Below are 21,739 nucleotides of genomic sequence, written 5' to 3'. Positions count from 1 at the left end.
CAAATTTTGGGTCAAAATTGTCTCTTTGAAATACCCTGTTCTTTCTTACCGATCACAGACGAAACATTTTAAAACTGTATGGTTGTAATTACACGAAGTTTCATGGAAGTTACAGCCCGATTCGAGAAGTCCTGGCCCAACAGCGTGAGTTCTATCGTTCACCGTACCTGACCTTCACGTTCGATGAACCACAAAATGATCTCTCTGTATGTCAGCGGCAATGTGTAGGACTTCGTGTCTACTCCAGTTCTAGCAGACCCGAGGACCTGCGGCGTCGCTTGCAGAATCCGGTGCTGGACAGCTGCCTTTACTATCACGGTAACATCATCTCTTGGGTATGGTACCCAAAAGATATTAATATAATTTATTAATAATTTATCTTAAATTAAAATTATGTTCATTATGTTTATATTATGTTTGATAATACGTTTGTAATAATTTTACAGTGAAATGTATTTATGGCTTGAGGTTTTCACGGCGGTGATTCTGAAGATTGCTGTCTTCTGGGTTGTTTCGCCATGTAATCCGGTAGATGTCCACCAACGTTTCAGAGGTCTTCAGGGCAATGAATGACATCGCCCTGATGACGGAGACAGCAATCTTCAATGAAACGTGTAGCTTTAACTCTGGTTTAATTTGGAGAAAGCAGGAACTCCACAATCATAAAATTTAATGTTTCTAAAGCAATGGACTGTATCGTCTTTAGAGGTTAGAGTTTGTCCGCCGGATAAATCCTTTTAAATTAACGTATTTAGTGTGTCTGGGACTTAGTATTTAACTCTTTAAACACAGAAGCTCGTCTATACCTATATCGTATTTTAAAATTGAATTTCTGCCTGCAGGAAATGCATTTAACCTCAATCGGATATGTATGGAAACAGTTTGCGTCAATTTTTAGAATCATGTAAAGGCTATGTCGAAATTCTGATACATTTAATTTTAAGCTTTTGGTATATACACTTACCACTTTACTCTAAATAGTTAAATGACTAAACATATTTCATCCCCTTCTTTTTATTGGTACCCAACCTGTTGCAAACGCAGACAAAATTAAGAGCCCTTCAGTTTGTCTGCTTATTTAACAAAATTGACTCATCAATGATTGTTCTTTATTCTGTATTTTCTTAATGTATATGCATGTCATATGAAACATGTACATGCATAGCAGCGAACCGTGTCACAGGCTGAGTGTGACGTGTGATCGATATTTAAGGTATGGCTTGGTAGGTGTCTGCATCACGTGAAGCCGACAGTTCATGGGCGTAAGAGTAGTTTCATTTGGATCATAACTGTAATACTTAAATGCGTATTTCTATCATTTTATTCAGGATTGTTTGATGCTATGATTATTTAAACACATTTTTTTCAACAGCGTAGGATGTATTCCTTACATATTTAAATAGACAGGAATAGATACGTTGATGTGAGTGGTAATTTCGAAAGGCTGAAAGTATATGGAGATGATAAAAAATAAATATTACGCTTCCCTACCAAAAGCAACTTTAAAAAGCTTGAAAACTTAAATAAGTGAATAGAAATCGAACTGAAAATGTGCGAATAATTAACGGTGAATCTCCGTCCCATCAAACCCAACATGAATTTTCTTTCATAGACAGTTCCCTCTGCGAACAAACCAGCGCAAGCATACTGCACAGAAACTGTAATAGAAAACTATCGCGCATAGTTGATTCAACTTCGAAATTTCTTCACTCGCCGTGACGTCGCGGCAACTTCTCCGGCACCTTAGTCATGCAGGTGGCCTGTTCAACCATAATCAGGCGAACTATCGCCTTGAATCGTTTCATAAAAGTATTTTACTGCTGTAAATATTTTTCAATTTGATTATAAAAGTCAGTATTTTCATAAATTGATAATCAATAATTTTTCCGAAGTAAAAAAGAGAATTAAATAATTTCTTTACTCAGTGTAATGCCCCAGTGCTTCTGTAACACAGAAGAAACTGCCTTCTATAGCCATCAGTTTTATGTCCAAAACCACACACACACACACACACACACACACACACACACACACACACACAATGGCTGTTAATAGCGAAGGCGTTGTTGAAATCTTCCAATTTAAGTTATACTATTTTTAAAGTTTCCGTCTGTTAATGTGGTGTAGTTTGAGATATATGACTCGAAGTGGCCCAGTAGTGGGCGCTTGTAAACACGGTAATGAACGAAGTTCTTAAAACACGTCGAATATGTTGATCTGTTCACTAAAACACTTCGAAGACATCCGTGCCATGGAATTAGTTGGGCAGTTAAATGGGTAGCTAAGTGCTTAGTTTTATGTACTGCAACACTTACTGTACAATAAGGCTTAAAAAATTATATATTCACCTGAACATCATTTATGTGTTGTATCGGGTTGATTGACCAAAATTAAATTCGAAAGAAACATGATAATGTACTCCCTAGTATAAAATATAATAGTATAAATCGGTTAATTACTCTCAAAAATGAAATTGTAAATTGAAATACAGACATACGATTGTCACTATACGTTACTTTAATACATGTTTGCGAGTGATTCATAAAATCTTTCGTTGTCTTTAATATTTAAGCCATTGCTTGTGTTGTATAATGTGTAGTTTGTTTTTCTTACACAGTCTGATCCCCTCCCTCCCTCCAGATCAGAGTTCGTTTCTCATTATATTCATGTTGGCTCTTCTCATATGCCTGTTACATTCACCAGGAGATTGTTATGTTGGAAGTTGATTCAGTATCGTCAAATAACAGGATTATCGAGTCATTATCTGAACAGGAATAGGAAAGAAGGAAGGTAGAATGCAAAAATGTGTCGCGGAGAGCAGACCGGAGGAGCTTCGTGTTGCAGCTGCTGTCTAGATTCAGCTCAACACAAGCGAAATGTCTGTAATCACAATCCCGATAGTTGAAAGAGGAGTCTACATCGACAAAGATGGAGTATACGGTTCTGTAATTGCATTTCTCCGGGACGTAATTAACGTTCGTGCGTTCGTTTGTAGCCTCTGCCAACCCACCTCGCCACTTCCTATCGCCCGTGCTTTCTCGATATTGTTGCGTAATTACGTTTAACCTCCCTAAACCATGCGTCACACCTCCAGCCCTCTACCTTGAGGACCTCCAACCGATTCCCTGCTGAGTATCAGCTCTTAATTGTATTACCAGAAAAAGACAGCTACTTAGATTCCTTCTGACGGTGCTCTTCGATCGATGGTGAACCAAGGAACGCTCGGACTTATTCACGTGTCTTCCGTTGGATTCTGATTGTTAAGTGGACCAAGGGTCACTCGAGAAAGTCCACGTGTGTCTCCCGCTGGACTTCGAATGTCAGTCAACGAAGATCATTCGGGCGTATTTATGTGCTGTCCATTCGACTCTCGAGTACTCACTGTTTTTTGAAACTGTATGTATATTTTAATCGATAGTTTTAGCATAGATGTAATATTGAAAGTATTCTGAATTCGATCGACAATCAGCTTTCAGTTCTTTTATACATGATAACAGGGACTGCGAAAATGAAGTTTATAAACTTCCATCAGGGTTCCATATGTTGGCATTTCGGCTGCGTGTGTCATTGCAGTCCATCTGCATACATTACAGTCGTTTACTCTCCCCGTCTGACTTATACGTACTACCTCATTCAGCGATCAAAAGTTTATTAATTATTCCTGAAAGGAACTTCTATTAAACATCATTCTCGTACTCGTTAAATATGCTGGGTTCCATAGTGTTCATCATTGAAATACGCAGGGATTAAAATTGAATCAGTACGATTATTTGATGCAAGCCCATAGGGTGCTGTCTTCCAGAAGACCATTAAATAATAAAAAATAAAGTAGTTTAAATAATAATATTAACATATCTTATGCATGCATACAATCATATAATATTAATTTTACATGCGTTTTCATACTGACTACACTTCAGTCTCCCGCCACGTTTAACAATTTGAGGACCAATATACCCATATCTCATTACGAAGATCGGTTATTTGGCAGGATTTTTCTACAGTCTCCTTAAGACAAATGCCATGGGCTATCGAAAGCGTCGATAAATAAGCAATAAATAAATACAATTTATCGTCTACGTTTCACACTGTTTATATGTAACCATCAGAGTTTCGTCATTTCGTTGAATAAACTGAAACAATCAGTTAGTGACCGTTCGTTCAATTAAATCAATATTTGCCATTAATTTACATTCTGTATTTCGATTCCGCATAACATATGCAGTTGATACAGTGTTGTCAAGTAGAGGAAAGAGTACTGGTATGTCGCAACTTGGTGTCAGTTATGAGTGCGTTCAGGTTAACTGGTAGTGAAATATCCGTTGAGCGGGACATGTAGAGAAATGCACACAGAACATTGATCAGTAAACCCGAAGGGAAGAGATCATTTGAGGGACGTGCTTTAATAAGAAGGTAATATTAAATTGGGTCTTCAATAAATAGGGTAGAGAGTGTGGACTAGATTAAGTGCGAGCTCGTTTTAACGCGGTAATTAATTTATAAAAAGCGGAGGATTTACTGGTCAGCTGAGCTCAAGGCAGTCGGAGATTGACGTGGGTATTGTGGTGTTGACTGTACACCAGAAATATGGTGAGGGGCGCAAGGATAGAGAGGAAAGTGAAATGAATCCAATTGGAATGTGTTTATCACCTCCGCCCTCCCCCCCCCCCCCCCCCCAACACCCGTACTCTGGAGTTCTCCGACTATGGCCCTCGAGGGTAACCGGATTTCCGCTGGAAGGATGCTTTGTTCTTGTACACGACGTACACTCGTCCTCGTCGTCCGGGACACAAAACACGTAGAGCTGTATTATCAAGAATACGTCGCGTTGTCCACTCGAAAACACCATAGTCACGTTGATGCAGCGTCGTTAATAAAATTACGTGCACCTTTAAATTCGCAGAGCCCCTTTAACATCACCGGCCCTGCTCTTTGTAAGTCATTTGCATGGTTTACATTTGATTACTCCTGATCGACGTTTAGTGTCGAGTTTCCGTAATTATGTATTTGAAACGAAAGGAAATAACGTAAACTCAGTTGTGGAGGTTTTGTCTGACTGTCTGTCCGTTTTCGAAAGCAGATGGCTTCTTGGTCTTCCAAATGATCAGTTTGTTCAGGTTTTGCTACTAGAACATGTACATTTCTTATTGTCGTCCCACACGGGCTACATTAAACATAAATCTAATTCTTCTTTATTTAATTATGATATTCTAAGGGCATGTGAATTATGAATACCGTTTTAACAATTACACACTAAAGTGTCTGCATTTTTTTAGTGTGAATTGGTTTGTTGAAAGTGTATAAATATTGAAGCTACCTAGAATGCAGAACAGAACAAAAATGGCCGTCATTGTCAATTTTAACGAACTATACTTAAATGTCTAAAACGCATAATGAACTCCGTGTGAGCTCAAAGATGCCTGTCTTCTGGATCGTTTCGCCGTGTAGTCTGGTAGAAGTTTACCGACGTTTCAGAGGCGATTACTGCATCCATTCATCGCCCTAATGACACACGTTAAAACCGCCTCGAAGACAACCATCTTCGCGTTGAGAATTATACTTCCACGTGCATGAGCATCTTTCCATAAGTTATTTCTCGTACCTTTAAATTGGAGGCCTTGTCGGCCTTACAAGTTGCAATAATTGGGACTATAAGAACGAACCTCGAAAGAAAATCTAATTTGAACATTCATTATATCCTGAGTGCTATTAACAGAGCCATCCAATTAATCATATTTTGTACGACGGTCGCAAAGTGCTGGACGCAGAGGACATGATATTGATTGAAATTGATGCTCCAGTAGAGTGTTGGACCTTGGGTGCAGTGGCTCTCCTTGTGTTCACGGCTGAAGACAATAGGCAGCTACTGAAAGCGTCTAACTTCACAGCTCAAGGTCTGTTTAATAAATTCTCAGCTGTCATGGAACCCACAGCTGCATTGCCTTGTTCAAAAGAACTCGCCACTGGACTTAATTCTGAGAAAGTTTAGTTCAGTCGTCATATCTACGTCGTATTTCCCTAAACGTACCTTAATATTATCCCAGCTACTTTATGTGTTTCGAATCGTTTATTTACTTTTCCCAGTGTACCAGGCTACTACTGAGCACCCCTAACGCCCCGTCAGGTTATCAGACATCCTGCAATTAGTTCTGCGCATACGTCGAATGAAGAGTAACAGAAGAGTCGATAGGAATTCGTCGACACTGTAGGAACGAACAATCGATGATTTAGCTTGCTTGGACTGGAAGCTCAACGATTTGACCCTTCTGACGCTGCTTTCTCAAAAATGCCTTTTGAAATATTTATGTATGTTGAAATATTAGTTTAGAGTCCCATTCGGAGCTTTCGATTTTTGTAAGGTTTGCAGTAAATAACGTTTCTCTGTTTAAAATTTGATTATGCTAATTTTAATGAGTATAAAAGAACCTGCAGAAAAGTCGATATAGTTAACGTTTGTTGGAAGAATTTCTTGAAAGGAAAATACGCTTTATGATCTTTGCTTTTAATTTTTGACCTAAAATTCAGCATTAAGAACAGATAACAAAATCGATGGGGTTTAAATTTAGTCATTGTAACTTCAAACATAGATACCATAGAAAGTTATAAGTACCAATATTGTAATTGGCAAATTTTTAGAAAACTAAGCGACGTTGCCAGAATACAGGGCGATATTGAGGTCTAATGAATCCTTCGCAAATGTCGCAAAGTTAAAATACTTTGGAACTACAGTAAAAGATCAAAGTTATATTCGCCAATATGTTAGAAACAGATTAATACCCAATGTAGAGGAAGTGACAAGAGGATGAATAATTACGAAATAAAGAGTTTATTTTAATTTTCACCAAATATTGATGTGATATCAAGGCGAATGAGGTAGGCGGGGCTTGTAGCACGCATAGAGATAAGAAATGAATTACAAAATTGTAGTTGCGAACACCAGAAGTACATGGACTACCTGGCAGACTAGGTCTAGACAGAAGTCAAATATTAAAATGGGGCTTAGAGAAATATGGAGTGGTGTGGACTGGATGAACGTGTGTCAGGACACGGGCAAGTTTTAAGTATACGATAACGAAACCACAGGTCCCGTAGATGGCGAGAATTCTGGAAGGTATGCTTCATGGAATTAGCTTATACCTCTTCTTCCTGTTCGGAAGGTCTCTGGTTCGAAACTTGTTCCACACATTGTCTATACTGACAGAGAATTTGTTGGTGTTCTTATTTTCTTCAAACAAGTGTTAGCACAGTGCTGTAAAACAGGCCATTACTGCCTTATTCCACACTCTAATTAACTTTTATTCTATCGCTTGGCGTTAGGTGACCTATCCTACGTAAAGCGTCGTTAAATGAACCGTTGGTGAGCAGTGATACGTTCCATAACACTAATGTATTTTCGAGTGAGTATGAAGACTATTTTCCTCTCAGAACTGTAAAAACAAATGTAGTTCACACAACAACAATTCTAAACTTCTGTATCCGCGGCTAACGACTGTTACAAACAATAAGTCTACTTCAAATTTGTTTTTTAATAAGTTTCGAACGTGTTTTGTTCTAGCACAAATGTGTTTTGGACGTCCAAATGCAGAGTCTGGAGAGGTGGGCTTACACCGGCGTCCACTTACTTTAAACTATTCCCAGGTTAGCCTAGACTAATATCGTACAGAACGTGTTTCAGAGGCATGCCCTCTTGTAATTGAGCCAGATGTAGATTACCTTTTCCCGTCGCGCATGGCAATTGCGCTACGTTTGCAAGTCGGTACCAGGACACCGAGCGTTACTTCGCCTTTATATTACAACTCTACGTGTGTTTATACGATATTATTTTGTAAAAAAAAATCCTTTATTTTTTCCTTCGCCTTTCATTATGGCCTAATATTTTTTTTCTGTAACCCACTTCTTCTTAGATATCTCTGCCTCTAGTTACGTTGTCGTCTTCTTTCAACGGCATATTCAGATAACGTGGTTCTTTAATCAAATAAGATTATAGCATGGAAAATATTATCAAATATTAAACCTTGACAACTGTACAAAGGCTTGTGTTTTGAGGTTTTGTAAGCCAGTTTTAATTGCGTTCCTTTATATATTTTGGATAACCCATACCAAACTAATCCTTTAACCCAAGGCCCGCCTTGGTAACCAGGTAGGCGTATCTGACTAGAGAGAATATTTATGAGTAGTCCAGTGAATGAACTGATCCTTTTAAGGTTCCAGATAGACTTTTGTATGTCGTTTTCTCTACTTCAGATTTAAGCTTAAACCACCATCACCAGCTACCTGCAGCCTCTTTCTTCTACAAGAACGCCTTTGTGGCTAAAGCTCTGCATGCATGTCTGTACTCCTGCTACCAAAATATTTGTATTTTCTGATAATCTGTAACTATACATGATTGTATGACCTTAATGAAAGTGACGCTAGTGTCTGTCTTATCTCACAAGTTTGTTCCCCCGCCTTGTTGGTATCATTAATTGGGCATTTCTTGTGTATATCCCAGTGGCAGAACATCAGTACAAAATTTTATCCAAATCTGTCCAGCGTTTCTCGAGTTTGATCATGCTGACAGACAGACAGACAGCGGACGTTACCAGCTGTTTATGCGTTTATTTCATGCACATCGTGCAAAGAACGCGTAAGAATTTATAAAATGTTTCCTTTTACTGCTAACAAGACTTCTTTTGAAACGCTTGTTTAATCAACCACGGTTTCTCATTTCTCATCTTCTCGGTGATAATTGAAGTGGAAATAATATTTCAAAGCTTCTAGATGAAGCTACTTAGTCTTTTGTCACTTGTAATCAATAATTATTGTTAATTGTGCGTTGATGTTAATAAAAGTATTTGTTAATGTGTCAATAACCGAACGTGCTGGGAATAGTAACAAATAAACTTAAACGTTGAAAGTATGAGAAGTAATAAATATTTGAACTTTGAAGATGGAGACAGTATGCTTTTTTCCGAAACATTGGTACCTGCCTACAATTTCACACGGAGTTACAACCCAGGGGACCAACATCAACATCTTCACTGCCTCGAGAACCCCAAATTCTATACCAAAAAACGTGTGTCTGTGAGTCCCTTTTTCTCGAAACCGGAAATACGGACTTGATTTGATTTCTGTCTCCTGTTCTATCAGATGTGAAGCACAAAGCAGGGTCGCTGCGGAATGAGCAGAAGAGAAGGAGTTGGCGGCAGCTGGCGAAGGCATGATTTTCGATTAGGTCTCTCTGTCTCGCTCCCTCTTCCAAAGACCACAACTTCAATCTATCCCCGATGCGGTATTAAAACTTTTAGCGAAGTCAATTAATTTTCGATGATGTGGCTTTGGAATTTTTGTTTTTTGACATGCGTCACTAATGCTGGATCGTTCCAGAGCGAATATTCGAGAACACTTTACTGAAGCTCTCATGAGTTCTTTGAGGATGACAATTGAAACGGTACAAGCAAATCTGGTACAGAACCGTTAAACGAAATATGATACTAAATTACAAGGTTGTCAAAAATATGAAACAACTATTTATTCAAATTATTCTCTAAATGTGTGTGACAGTGGTTGATTCATTATAAGAACGCTACGTTGTGTGAGGTATCCTTGATTTTCACGTCGATTTGGGAGTTCGCTCTGGCGTTTTCAATGTCCCAAGTTCGATCCCAACCGTTGTCATAATATCAAAATAGAAATGTGACGAGAATCTGTCAGTATGACAGTCATTCACCGAAAGTAGGAGGACCAACGTCATAAACGTCATTTTCAGACAGCTGGTAAAGTCCAGTACAGTATTCTTGTATGCGTTCAAATCTTATTTTGTAGAAAATTGGTCTCGACTATTCTTGTTCCTGGACAGGTAAAACAGGTGTTTGTTTGCCAGGAAGTCCCAATTCCTCTATCTGCCCAGCACTGCACGGTGTAAATAACAGTCTACAAACGTAATCATCACTAGCAAGTCTGAATATCTATACTTACCAAATATCATTCAAGAGCTTTGTGTTGCTGAAATAGAAGAGACGCCATAAATACTGACAGTTAAGAATTTCGCACGAGGCCGTATGAAATAATTTAAATTGTAAAATATATCCATCTTTCAAAAACCTGGGGTTTCTAACACGGATACACATCCCCATTTTTAGGGACGTAAATACCCGTCCACATCTGCGTGTCCTCTTCTTTAGAACTCTGTCGACGCCAGATAGTCTGAGCTACTGACAGCGTTGTTAAATAAACCACAAACAAAACCCTGCTACTGTGCAGGTCACGGAATCATATGCAGCAAAAATGAAAAAAGGGCGAAGTATAAATGTTCAATAGAAATAATTTAGTAATTTAAAGTTAAGGAAAAACTAAAAAAATTTAGTTACAAATAGTGGGCTATCATTTATCCGACAGCAAATGGCGACCCATTGGTTGAGGAAAACTGTTATAAACTAATCAAGTATTTATAATATAAATATTAATGCCACTAATACTGTATCGTACTGAAATCCTTTTCTGTGCTGACAGTCAGCAATTATACAATAATCTTGTAGTTATAAATTGGTGAGTAATGGATCACAAACGTGTCTAATTCTCCAGGTCAGTCCAGTCCGCAAAGACGTCGATGCCATATTAACATAGCACTGTAACACGTCTTTTTAAAACGTTTCACAACGACACTAACGTTCGCAGAGTATTGTATAATTTCAACTCGAAAATTAAAAACTCTATTCTACATGAATTTGTAAACAAAAGCAGTAATGGCGGAACATGTATATAATTATCGCACGTCCATAAAGGTTTACATCTCGAACATCGCCAACTATTTTACTGCTTCCAATATCTAGAGTATTCTGTTTCATTTTCTGTTTCGTTGCCAGTTTATTTAATATTAAAACCTTGATTAGAATACGAGGCGCGTCCTCAAAGTAAGTTTTCCTGGGGCCGTTTACAGAAACAAAACACAATTTCATGGAAATATTTATTGCAACAGATACAGCAAGTGTCCAGCTATTTTTCAACATATTCGCCACCGGAATTGAGACATTGGTCATACCGTGGGACCAACTTTTGAATACCTGTGTCGTAGAAGTCTGCCGCCTGGGATTGGAACCACTGTGTGACAACCATCTCCGCCTCTCTGTCATTCTCAAAACGTTGACGCTGACCGGACAGGAATTTCTTGAGGTGTAGGAAAAGGTAGAAATCACTGGGAGAGAGGTCCGGGCTGTAGGGTGAATGATTAAACACCTCCCAGCTGAACTCCTGCAGGAGACTTGCTGTCCGTCGAGCCGTGTGCGGCCTAGCGTTATCACTGACCGCACTTCACAGTCGGCGGGAGCTGGAATAAGAACCTCCATCTTCAACAGCTGCAACGATGCTAATGTGAGAACACGGGAAGTTCCGTTAGTGCGCGCCATGCTACGTCATTGCTCTATCACGTACGCACAGTCGCTTCGCGCAATATAAGGTTTGCTAGCTGTGGGACGAGTGGGAAACTTACTTTGAGGACGCGCCTCGTACATTATTAGACCAGCCAAAAATAATTAATTAAAGAAGGCACTGGGGAAATGTAATTACATTTCTCCATCATTTTCGGTCATGTATTTGTCGTTTAGTTGCGCCCATGTGGATTTTCTGCTCATAATAATTATGCCCTACTTACTAGGGAATGCGCACATTGTTCTTCTAGTTTTCCTTCTTAAAACAAACTGTACTATAAGAAAACTGCATATTTAACGAATTCTTGCAAATAAATTGTCGTTTACAAGTGATCTGTTATTTATTTATTTATTTATTACTGTGCAGCCACTTGAAGATCGCTTGAAGTTCGCTTGAAGTATGTAACAAAAAGCAAAAGAGTAACAGGAATCTAAAAATCTGTTTATTAAGGGCAATCTTGAGTTGTGAAGAGAGAGAGAGGCACAGCGCACATTGAGCTAATATTATGAAAGTACTCGTTTTCTTGTGACTGCAATGGATCATTTGAATTTTACAAAATAGAATACATAACACCTGAACTCTGGTGGCGTGAACTTTAAACAAAATGTGGTTATCGACAAACTTAACTCACCGCAAGTACAGTAGGCCATGAAATCATTGATACCAACATATTTTAAATGGTACAGCACGGTATGTTTAGATATCAATACGTCATTGTCGTTCGTAGTAATGTTAGGTAGCAAAGTCGTTTCTGTATCAAGACTAAAATGAACTTTTATTTCTACAAAGTCGAGTGTTTAACCTCTGACAACGTTACTCCGTAAGTTTTTAACGTATTCTAATGGGAAGGTTAATGTGCATTTTCACGTTATCCCCGTCAACCTAACCTTATTTCCTTAATGTCTTACAAATGTCAAGACTTTTCATATAAATTATTCTGAACTATTGCAGGAAAATCTTTCAGGTCCACATCGTGTGGGCATGAGCAGTTTCCATGCTATTGAGGCAGGTGTTGCTCAATGAGGACCAAAAGTTTTGTTCTATTTCTTATTTGTGTTGTGGCCACCAGTATATTTCTCATTCTGGTAGGCAACCAGCGCCCATCAATCCAGACAATTGTGACAGAAACTCACAAGCAGTTGAACAATCTAAAGAATTTCAAGGTAATGCAATTTCAGAAACTTTAGTTTATTTTTGTAGATTATTTGGTTATGTAAATTTCACATACACACAGCTGATAATTCAAAGACATATGAAAGATAGTGAGCTGGAAAAAACGTTTAAGGTGATTCCTAATGATGAACAGAATAAATGCTTTTATTTCAGGAGAACTTGGAAAATGCAGAAGAGAAGAGATTTTTAGCAGATGACAAGTATCTTACTATGTTAGGATTTACAGACAGTCCACGACTTTATCCAGCTGCAATATGGAAAAATACTTCTCTTCCCATAATTGTCACTTATGTAAGTACCTTTATTATATATATTAAATTGATCCATTGGATTTAGAGGATTACAAGTGAGTCTCCATCACTGCTGTAGTGATATTCTTTTGTTTAAAAGTAGCTGTTGCAGCAGTTCTGTGTTTCAGGTATTGGATGGACATGAGCAACAAGGAATAGGGTTTTCAAGGAATGTTGCCCATTTCCTGCCTAATCATACAACATTAATCTACAATTTGGGATTGGGACAGTATGGACTTCAGATGGTAAATGTATATAATGTACAAAGTATTAAGTGACATACATTTATTGAACATGCAGTGGGGTAGTTGTCTCTTTGTGTCCAAGGAATTCATTCAAATCATAAAATAATTTCTGTCAACCAGTAATATAAAAGCAGAACAAAACTCAACACTGAGGAATAGAATTGAATTGAATTGAATTTATTTGCATTCCACAGATTCTTCATAGGCCCAAGCCAAGGATATAGGACATGTCATGGCATAAATACGATACTTGTTTCTAATACAAATATAAATTACATACTTATGGAGACCTTTTCTGTGTCATTGTCAGAATTATGGAAGTTTTTCAAGGTTATCTCATACTATAATGTTAATTAGCTGTGAAAACTATGCTATTTCATAACCACTTATTCAAAATAGCATATGACTAGTTTGTTAATTTATATTTTAATTTGTTAGGTGACCCATACACTTGTAAAAAAAATGTCTAAAGGCCTCTAATAACTGTCAACATATCTTATTTCAGCTTCAAGGTCACTGTAACAGTAGTCGATGCAGTGTTGTGAATTTTGAGCTCAATTTCTTTCCTTCACATGTGGAAGAGGAAAGACTACATGCATTTCGTCCACTTGTAATACAGGTAATTTTTATGAATGAGTGGTAGGTAGCTGTATAGTCACACATACTTTCATGTGTCTAACAAATTCTCTAGTGTTCTGGAACTCTACCTTCCAATGTACTCACCCTCCATTATCATGACCTACTAATTAGGTCGATCTTAACATTGTTCTGTCATATCTGCTCTGCCTCCTATTTTGTTAACTTTTCATTGCTTGTTTTATTGTCACCCATGCGAGATATATAGCTTTATCATCCCTCCTTTATTTGTTCAGATACCACTAGGTGAAAATCCTCATTTAGTAATTTCTATACCTCACTCTTAATTACTCTCTCATTATTAAATATCACCCTAATTCCTTTCTCAGATATGATACAATTTGCTTTTTCCCTTGTGTGTAAGAAACCTGGTTTTACATTCTTGCAGAAGTATGAACAAAACTACTGGAGAAAATAAAAAAGTTCTGAATAGTAACTACAGTTTTGTAAGATATTTCTGCGTTCAGTTTCATATTGCCACTCAGTTTTGCTACCATTTTTATACCTTTAACAGGTCGGATAGAATTATTTTAACGTGAGTTTGATTAGAATATGATTGTGAAAGATCTTTGTAACTTTTTTTAAATATACAAGGACTTCCCAGTTGTCTTACATGTATCATATTGAAGCAGTTAGGATAAAGCATCTTCTGAATTTAGACCATTGTGAATTATCAATGTCTTCATCAGTTCAGCATGATGACAATATCAACTTTGCAAGTTTGAATCACCAGCTCATTCATTGTAGGTTTTTGAAATTTTGAATGGTTGTGCAACATGTATGGAAATGCATTTTGTAGAAAAGTGAAAGACAGCAACATGGTGATTGTGTTTATTTATAATTATGGTATTTTACACCCAACAGGATATTTTTAGAACTTTCATTTGTACAGAAGGGATAATGTCTGCACTAAATCATTCAGTTATGAGTTCCCACTGTTTCACATAAAAACAGATCTGTTTAACTCATAATTACAATGAGACTGGAGAAGTTTGTTTCCAAATAAGATTTCTTATAAGCAGTGTATTTAATACATCTGGATGTTCTGTATTATCTAAGAACATGTTGCAGTACTATTGACATAAGAACAGTATTCTATTTTAAAAGTCAGATTGGCCATAATAGTATTGGTGATATTGAAATACAAAGGGTCCAATCTTTTAGATCTGAAAAGGCATGAAACTAATGGCAAGTGTTTTTGAAATCTTACCTGTCCAGTGTTGCCTGTTAATTAGGATGCTCTGAACAAGGCTGGTGCTGTCCTGTTTCTGGAGTCTGACCAGCGCCTGATTACTGGACACTTGGAGCCTCTGATTCAGCAGGCTTTAAGAGGTGCAGGGGTGGTGAGTTGGGCCACTCACTATGCCACCTCTTCCCTTACTCATCCCAAGATGTTTGATTACTTCCACACCAATGCTGATAGCTTTTTGTTCCTGCCTATGGTTGAAGCGACAAGGTTACTGTTCTACAACTTGCCTGGTGTCCATAATGGCCTCATACTGCCATGGGTTCAGTGTGCTCTTACTCAGGATTGTGTACTTCCAATTGGTAAGAGTTGTTCAACCTGTTTTGTAAAGTGATCATATGTACTCAGTTTCATCTGGGCAGTTCACCCTTGCTGTGATCAAATAGAGATGATACAAACTTTGCAGTCTTAATGTATTAATTATATTTACAATACATTTTTTCTATAGTTATCAATAAACTTCTTCTATCTTTCAGGAATAGTTTGAAGTATGTTCCTTTATTCTTTGGAAACACTGTATTATAGAAGTAAGCATTCTTATCTTCCTTCTGCATGGATTCTTGTCACATAGCAGTGAAAATTCTTTTCTATAAAACATAATTTCTAGCTGAGTGCACTATCTGCTTCTCAATTGCTTGAGTCAATTTCAGCAGCACAATGTTTGAGAAAATGATGAAGAAACATATTCAGATGTCAGTTTTTGATATAATTACAGAGAGTCTGAAGTATATGTGATTCTTCAAGTAGCAAATATGAAACAATTCTTGAAAGTCATTCAATATTGGCAAATCACTGCAGTACTCACTAATGTAGCTGTTTACCATCTGTCTGTCAAAAGAGAGTTTGGCATTTAAATCATTCTGATTTTCATTGTAACATTGTTAACTGGTAGAATAATTGTTATTTAATATCATTGAGCAGCAGTTACTGCAGCAGAGGATTGAGGGATTTCCTGTTTGTATAATTTTTATATTTGTTGCTGTTTCTAGTAATGTATGTTTTATTGTAAGCAAATGGATATAATTTGATTATAGAAAAGTTATAATGTAGTTGATGTCATTAGAGAGATGAACACACACAACTTTAAGTTTTAAGTTACATTGTAGATTAAGTTCAAGGTACGGTACTTGCAGTTAAAGTTTGCTCCTTAATTTTGATCATATTGCCATTTAATATTAGGTGCTATCTGTGAATTACTCTGCCCATACATGTGCACACTTTTCCCATCCTTGCAGCATAGATTTGTTTAGGATGGGTTCACAGCCAATAGAGAAAGTAAGAAATGGTTAACTTCCAGATAAAATTTGAACTGCCCTTATGCATTACATTTTTTCCTCTATGTTTAACAGGTGCACAGTCTGGTGGTTGTCGTTTTAATAAGAAACCACAGTATCGTTACTCAGGATGCCATCGGTATGACGGCTCTGCTCTCAACATTGCCCTTGGGCTTAAATTTGGGTTTGATGAAGGACAGTACACATACAAAGGTCGTGAGAAGTTCTTCAGGAAAGTTGGGCCAGATGTTGTTGCTGCAGAGATGGCAGGGTTGGATGGGAATGCTACTGAGCCAACAATTATGACGAGGGATGGCATCTGAGAAATCTCACTAAATATGTAACAGCTGTTTATCATTGTTCTGCAGTACTAATGACTCTGAAGTCCATTGCTAAAATATACTGTATCTGATCAAATTCCACCTGTCAGTGAAAGGAAATTGTTTCAGTTATTCAGAAAACTTAATTGAGTTACTGGAAGTGGGGAAAAAATATTTATATCATAACTGTTTAGTAGGTTAACTACTGTTTTTTTTAATAAGCCACACCAAATGCTACAGGTTTTCCATTGTTTTGGCTGATACTGCCATTTACATCTTCAGAGTGAATGTGTATTAGAGGGTTTTGGAAGCCTTTTATACATCAAGCTGCTATCCAGTCCAGGTATATGCTGGTAGTACCCTAAAATAGGTCACAAGCCCATCATTCACAGTTCAGTACTATGTAGCAGTAACTTGTGCACTTGATAAAGTGTCATTAATACACCAAGAAGCAACAGAGGAATCAGGGATTTGAAGTTCTCAAGGCAGAAAAGATATTAGTTATGGTCATCTAGGTTGTGGTACTGTGTAGTGTTTACTGACATTTTGGAGGAACATGTCACCTCCTTCTTAAAGTTGAGATAGATGTGATATATTCTTCCAAAATGTTAATGACTGCCTACAAGACTACACAGTATCACAGCCCAGAAGATCATAATTGATAACAAATCTTTACAATGTTACTTACAGTTACAGGTGTAATCACTGTGTTTGGTGTTGTGGTGTAATAGAATATTTAGGTTCGGATGTACACTAAAGAATCATCACCACTGTTTGCTCCAAGAGAAATGTACATTTGGAAAGGTTCAGATGTAAAATTGTGACCCATCAGAAAGTTGGGGCCAGCAATAGATTATTCGTGTGGAAAAAAAGTTGTAGAGTGGTATTGAAGCCAGAAATAATATGAATATAAAAATATTTATTTATGTAGTAACTTTTCAGTTTTGGATTAATTTGCATAAATATGTAAATGTCAATAAAAATAGAAAACTGAAGAGAATATAGTAATAACATACTTAAAAAACTGAAGTAATTTACAGAACAATGAAGGTTGAAAAGTTGATCACTATACACAGAGTTTTAGCCATGTTATTAAAATGGCTGAACCTGCCCATTGCAGTTTTTGAAGATTTATAATGTTTGCATACAAAACAAAGTGCAATAACTTGCCTGAAAGCTGTTCACTTTAAACCATGTGGGACCTATTTTACTGAGGAGGATCAATAAATCCATACTCATTGCTTATATTTTTTGTGAATTAGAAGTGATAAACCATTGAAAGTATGAGACTTTTCCACAACTAAGACAAAGAATATTCTAAAACAATTGTGATTTCTAACATTGAACTTTGAGACATGGTAGACCACTTTGTAATATTCTATCTTGTGGGCAACAGTGAGGCTTATATATACCTGGTACTTTGTTTAGATTCCAAAGTGTGACTTCTGTTGGTTTAAAGTTGCATACTGTGTATTTGTTTTTACATAGCAGTAATTTTTTGTAAATACTGAAATGTCTAATTAAATTTACATCACTAGCCATCAAATGACGGCTCTAAAATGTATGTTAGTTTGATCTGTATTCATTCTACATTATTTCATTCCCAGTAGAAGACGTAATAGTAGTAGTAGTATAGGATAAAGTGCTACTTTGGCTTCCTGATATAGGGAACAGTGGTCAAGCATTACTTATGGACTTGTATCTTTACTTCTATAAGCACATAAACTGTTCTAGTAATTTCCTGTTGAGAACAAAGACATTGTTTAATAATTCCAGTTCCAATATATATTGCATATACAAGTGTGCATGTGATAACAATCACATAATAAAAAGGACATTATTTTCTGTACATATCATAGTTACCATATGTATATAATTTAATTTATTTTTACAGTCTGTTATGATTTAGGATAATACAGGAAGTTCATTATGTGATCTTAATACAGGTATTTTTAGGGCTTTTTTATAAAGACAGAACATTGAAATAGTTCCATACACAAAGCAGTAGAACAAAATAAACTATACATTGCTTTAACTTTGTCTTAATCATAATCTTTGTTTTTATTATTTCTATAATTTAGTAGGATAAAATTTTGTGAAAAATTAACCCATTGGTTTAAAGAGGTGGTTAAATGTTCTCTCTTCTAGGATAAATTAATGCTGGGGGCTTCCTCTGTGAACCTGATTTCCAAAGAAAGAAACTTTAAATTTACTGAAAGTAAAATCATAGTTGTGTCTAAGATTTGAGGTTTTCACAGCGGTGAGTATGAAGATTTCTGTCTTCTGGGTTGTTGATATTCATCGCCCTGATGACGGAGGCAGTATGACCTCTGAAACGTTGGTTAACATCGACCAGACTACACAGCGCAACAACCCAGAAGACATAAATCTTCGTAGTTCTGTCTATGCTATTGTGAAGGGAATACAAATTAAATTATAATTTTTAAAATTAAATTATTGCGTCTTGAAGTGTTCTTTATCATTGCATATTACAAACTACCAAAGAGTTGTGGTATGGCAAAAATTAAGTCTGATACATGAAATTAAATTAATATCGTCTCATAAGGATTATATATTTGGGATGGATGGGAATGGGTTATGCAATGTTATTCAACCTGGTCCTTGAACTTCAAATTAATGACTTCAAATTGCTATAGAATAAAAGAAATTATTTATGTATTATAAGCTGCTGTTCTATACACAATACTTAGAAATAATTTATTTTGCTTCACTATGATTTTCTCATTTTTATGAAAAGAAATTATTTATTACATGATCCAAGGTCAGAATGAAATAAACTAAATTAAATTGATTTTTTTTATTTCAGCCATATATATTTTGTACTCAAAACTCTTTATAATTGTCTTATTTATTTATTTTTCATCGAGATATTCATCCTTTACTACTTTCAATCCTTATTTGAACTGTAAGTCTAATATGAAGACTTTATATTCAGGAATCTTGCTTGAGACTTGAAGTGTTCACAGGATTCTGTATTGATTGTAAAGTTTTCTGAGCATCACATACACTCACAATTAAAAACATTGCAGATATTTTGGTGGAATTTAAAAATTCCTCTGAAATTCAAATAAGTTTCATGATGGGATACCCAGAAGACTGAACAATAATTTCTTTTACGTTGTATGTTCTCTAGATATTAACTGGTTTGATATTTTACAGATTAAGGTGTGTTGTTTCGCATGTGATTTGTGGGTAAAATTATATCAACATCACATAATTTTCTCTTCTCAACCACATAATCAGTTTGTTGTCAAATTCTGTCAGTCATTTGGAATAGTCTGAATTTTATGTAAGCAAATACTGATAAACTTTGCAGAAAATAAATTATATGCCTTAAAATACAGTTAATTTAGGAAGAATACTTGTTCCTTTTCATACACATGTGAGGTGACATTTGAAATGTGAGGGGAAATGTTTTCATGTTTCAGATTTGTTATAAAAGTGTTTTTGTTAAATTACAACAGATTTTATTGTACATATGTCTATTGTGACTGAAATCCATTTAAGGCTAAAATAAACCATTTTCAGTGCCCTTCTTTATCAGTGTACACATATGATTTAAAATTATGTATTTTATTCAAATTATAATTCATTTGTTGATTTAAAAAGTAGACTATAAGGATTGTAACAAATTGTTTAAGGAACTAGAATAGACCCTAAATAGGTTTTGAGGTTTCCACAGCAATGAGTATGAAGATGTCTGTCTTCTGGGTCGTTGTACCATATAGTCTGGTAGAAGTTTACTGACATTTCAGAGGTTTTTGCTGCCTCCATCATCACAGCAGTGAGTCCATTGCCATTGGTGCCATAATAGAGGCACAGACATTGAATACTGAGTGCTGTGTCAGTATTTAATGCATTTAACCCTCTTGGTTAATTGTGAGCAGGCATTAGCATGGCAGTTAGTGATGCCCAATAATTTTGAACTGTCAATTTATGTGTTGTAACCTGTCTGTGAACTTTTCAGTAGATTCAGTCCAACATATAGGGAACCACATTCCAGTCTGTTATGCAAATTTTACAGCATAAATAGCATCTCAAGGGAGTCCTTGTTCAACACTGACATTTGTAAGATCATGTTTGAGACCTGTGTTGGACTGAGCCTGACATTTCAAAAGTTAAAAGGAAATAAAATGGAACTTATGATATAAGAAATGCTTAAGGAAGTGGACCTCCTAGGCTTAAGAGTGTCATGTGTTTTCATGTCGGTTTATCCTATTTTAATTTTTTGGTATTCCGTAGATGACAAATATTGTGTTCCTGACAATGTAAGAATCTGATATTGTGTAATATTATTTTGAATATAACAGTGTTGAATTACAAAAAGATGAGACTATTCTGTGATTCATGTAATTTGTTTTACTTCTGTTTCAGTTGAGCAGATACTGAAAGGTCTGGTACAAAATACCAATCTGATCACTTCTTCCGGAGAGCAAGGTTAGTACCACATTGCTACTGGGTTTTCCTGTGTGATTTCCACAGTTTAAATTGTGCATGTGACTATGCAGTTCAAAAAAATTTGGAGAAGTGTGTCATGCAGCTTTACTCCTATTTCTGAATGGATTTTCATTTATTTAATATAAGGAAATTAATCATGGATTATTATTATTGTGTACAAGCACATATTTGGAGTTAATGTGGTATACCAAATGTACATACTTCTTTATACATTTTCTTGGATGGAGTTTAATGTATAACAATCTTTTGGGTGAGAGCCATGTCGAATGTTTGGTGTTAACGTTTCAGTACATTCTCAAGGTGGGTATGTGGTGGAGCCATTTATAAGGCCTTATAGGGCAGGCAGTGAAACGTTCGTACGGAGTTTTATTATTTTTATTTTATTCCTGGTCTTTGAATGACACTGGAATTGGTGCGGCTCGTCTTGAAGAGTTTTACATATTTAATGAGGGCTAATATGTAATAGGTCATTGTTTACGTGTCTCGTAAATTTCTGATTTCACAGTTTCCGCTCATGAATGAATGCGGAATTATGTGGTGACATCAAATGAAAAACTGCTTTCAGTTTTGGTATTCGTTTATTTTATGTAGAATTTAATATATTTACTTCGTATTAAGTCAATATAATAATAAATTAACGCACTGTTGCAATTTATGTTGTCTGTTTCGA

The 21,739-nt window shown here is 36.3% G+C and overlaps 2 protein-coding genes across 5 annotated transcripts in view; both read left to right on the top strand.

Annotated features, from left to right (window-relative positions):
• The window catches only part of LOC110832851 (diuretic hormone receptor), a 160,175-nt gene extending 157,628 nt beyond the window's left edge, over positions 1-2,547 (top strand). For all 4 annotated transcript variants that reach the window (XM_087356973.1, XM_087356978.1, XM_087356971.1 and 1 more), the window contains one exon: positions 116-2,547. In XM_087356973.1, coding sequence (XP_087213099.1) covers positions 116-371 — 256 coding nt within the window. In that variant the 3' untranslated portion in view covers positions 372-2,547. The remainder of the gene's footprint in view (positions 1-115) is intronic.
• A 9,504-nt stretch (positions 2,548-12,051) lies between these two features.
• LOC110832850 (uncharacterized) lies at positions 12,052-20,151 on the top strand. The gene is made up of 7 exons (XM_022070244.2): positions 12,052-12,226; positions 12,358-12,569; positions 12,733-12,870; positions 12,998-13,114; positions 13,620-13,733; positions 14,986-15,298; positions 16,346-20,151. The coding sequence occupies exons 2-7, from the start codon at positions 12,426-12,428 to the stop codon at positions 16,591-16,593; spliced, it is 1,074 nt and encodes a 357-aa protein (XP_021925936.1). The 5' UTR covers positions 12,052-12,226; positions 12,358-12,425; the 3' UTR covers positions 16,594-20,151.
• Positions 20,152-21,739: the final 1,588 nt, after the last annotated feature.

This window comes from Zootermopsis nevadensis, unplaced genomic scaffold (assembly GCF_977971745.1).
Source record: "Zootermopsis nevadensis isolate Lab colony 2312 unplaced genomic scaffold, Znev_1.0 Znev_ptg000028l, whole genome shotgun sequence".
Classification (NCBI taxonomy): domain Eukaryota; kingdom Metazoa; phylum Arthropoda; class Insecta; order Blattodea; family Termopsidae; genus Zootermopsis; species Zootermopsis nevadensis.
This window is presented reverse-complemented; position numbering and strand designations above follow the sequence as displayed.

Excerpts from the sequence above, each read along its gene's own strand:
- LOC110832850 (XM_022070244.2), top strand. The coding sequence starts at position 12,426 with ATGAGGACCAAAAGTTTTGTTCTATTTCTTATTTGTGTTGTGGCCACC. Across the intron at positions 12,871-12,997 it reads TTCCCATAATTGTCACTTAT|GTATTGGATGGACATGAGCA; the intron begins GTAAGTACCTTT and ends TCTGTGTTTCAG. Across the intron at positions 13,734-14,985 it reads TTCGTCCACTTGTAATACAG|GATGCTCTGAACAAGGCTGG; the intron begins GTAATTTTTATG and ends CCTGTTAATTAG.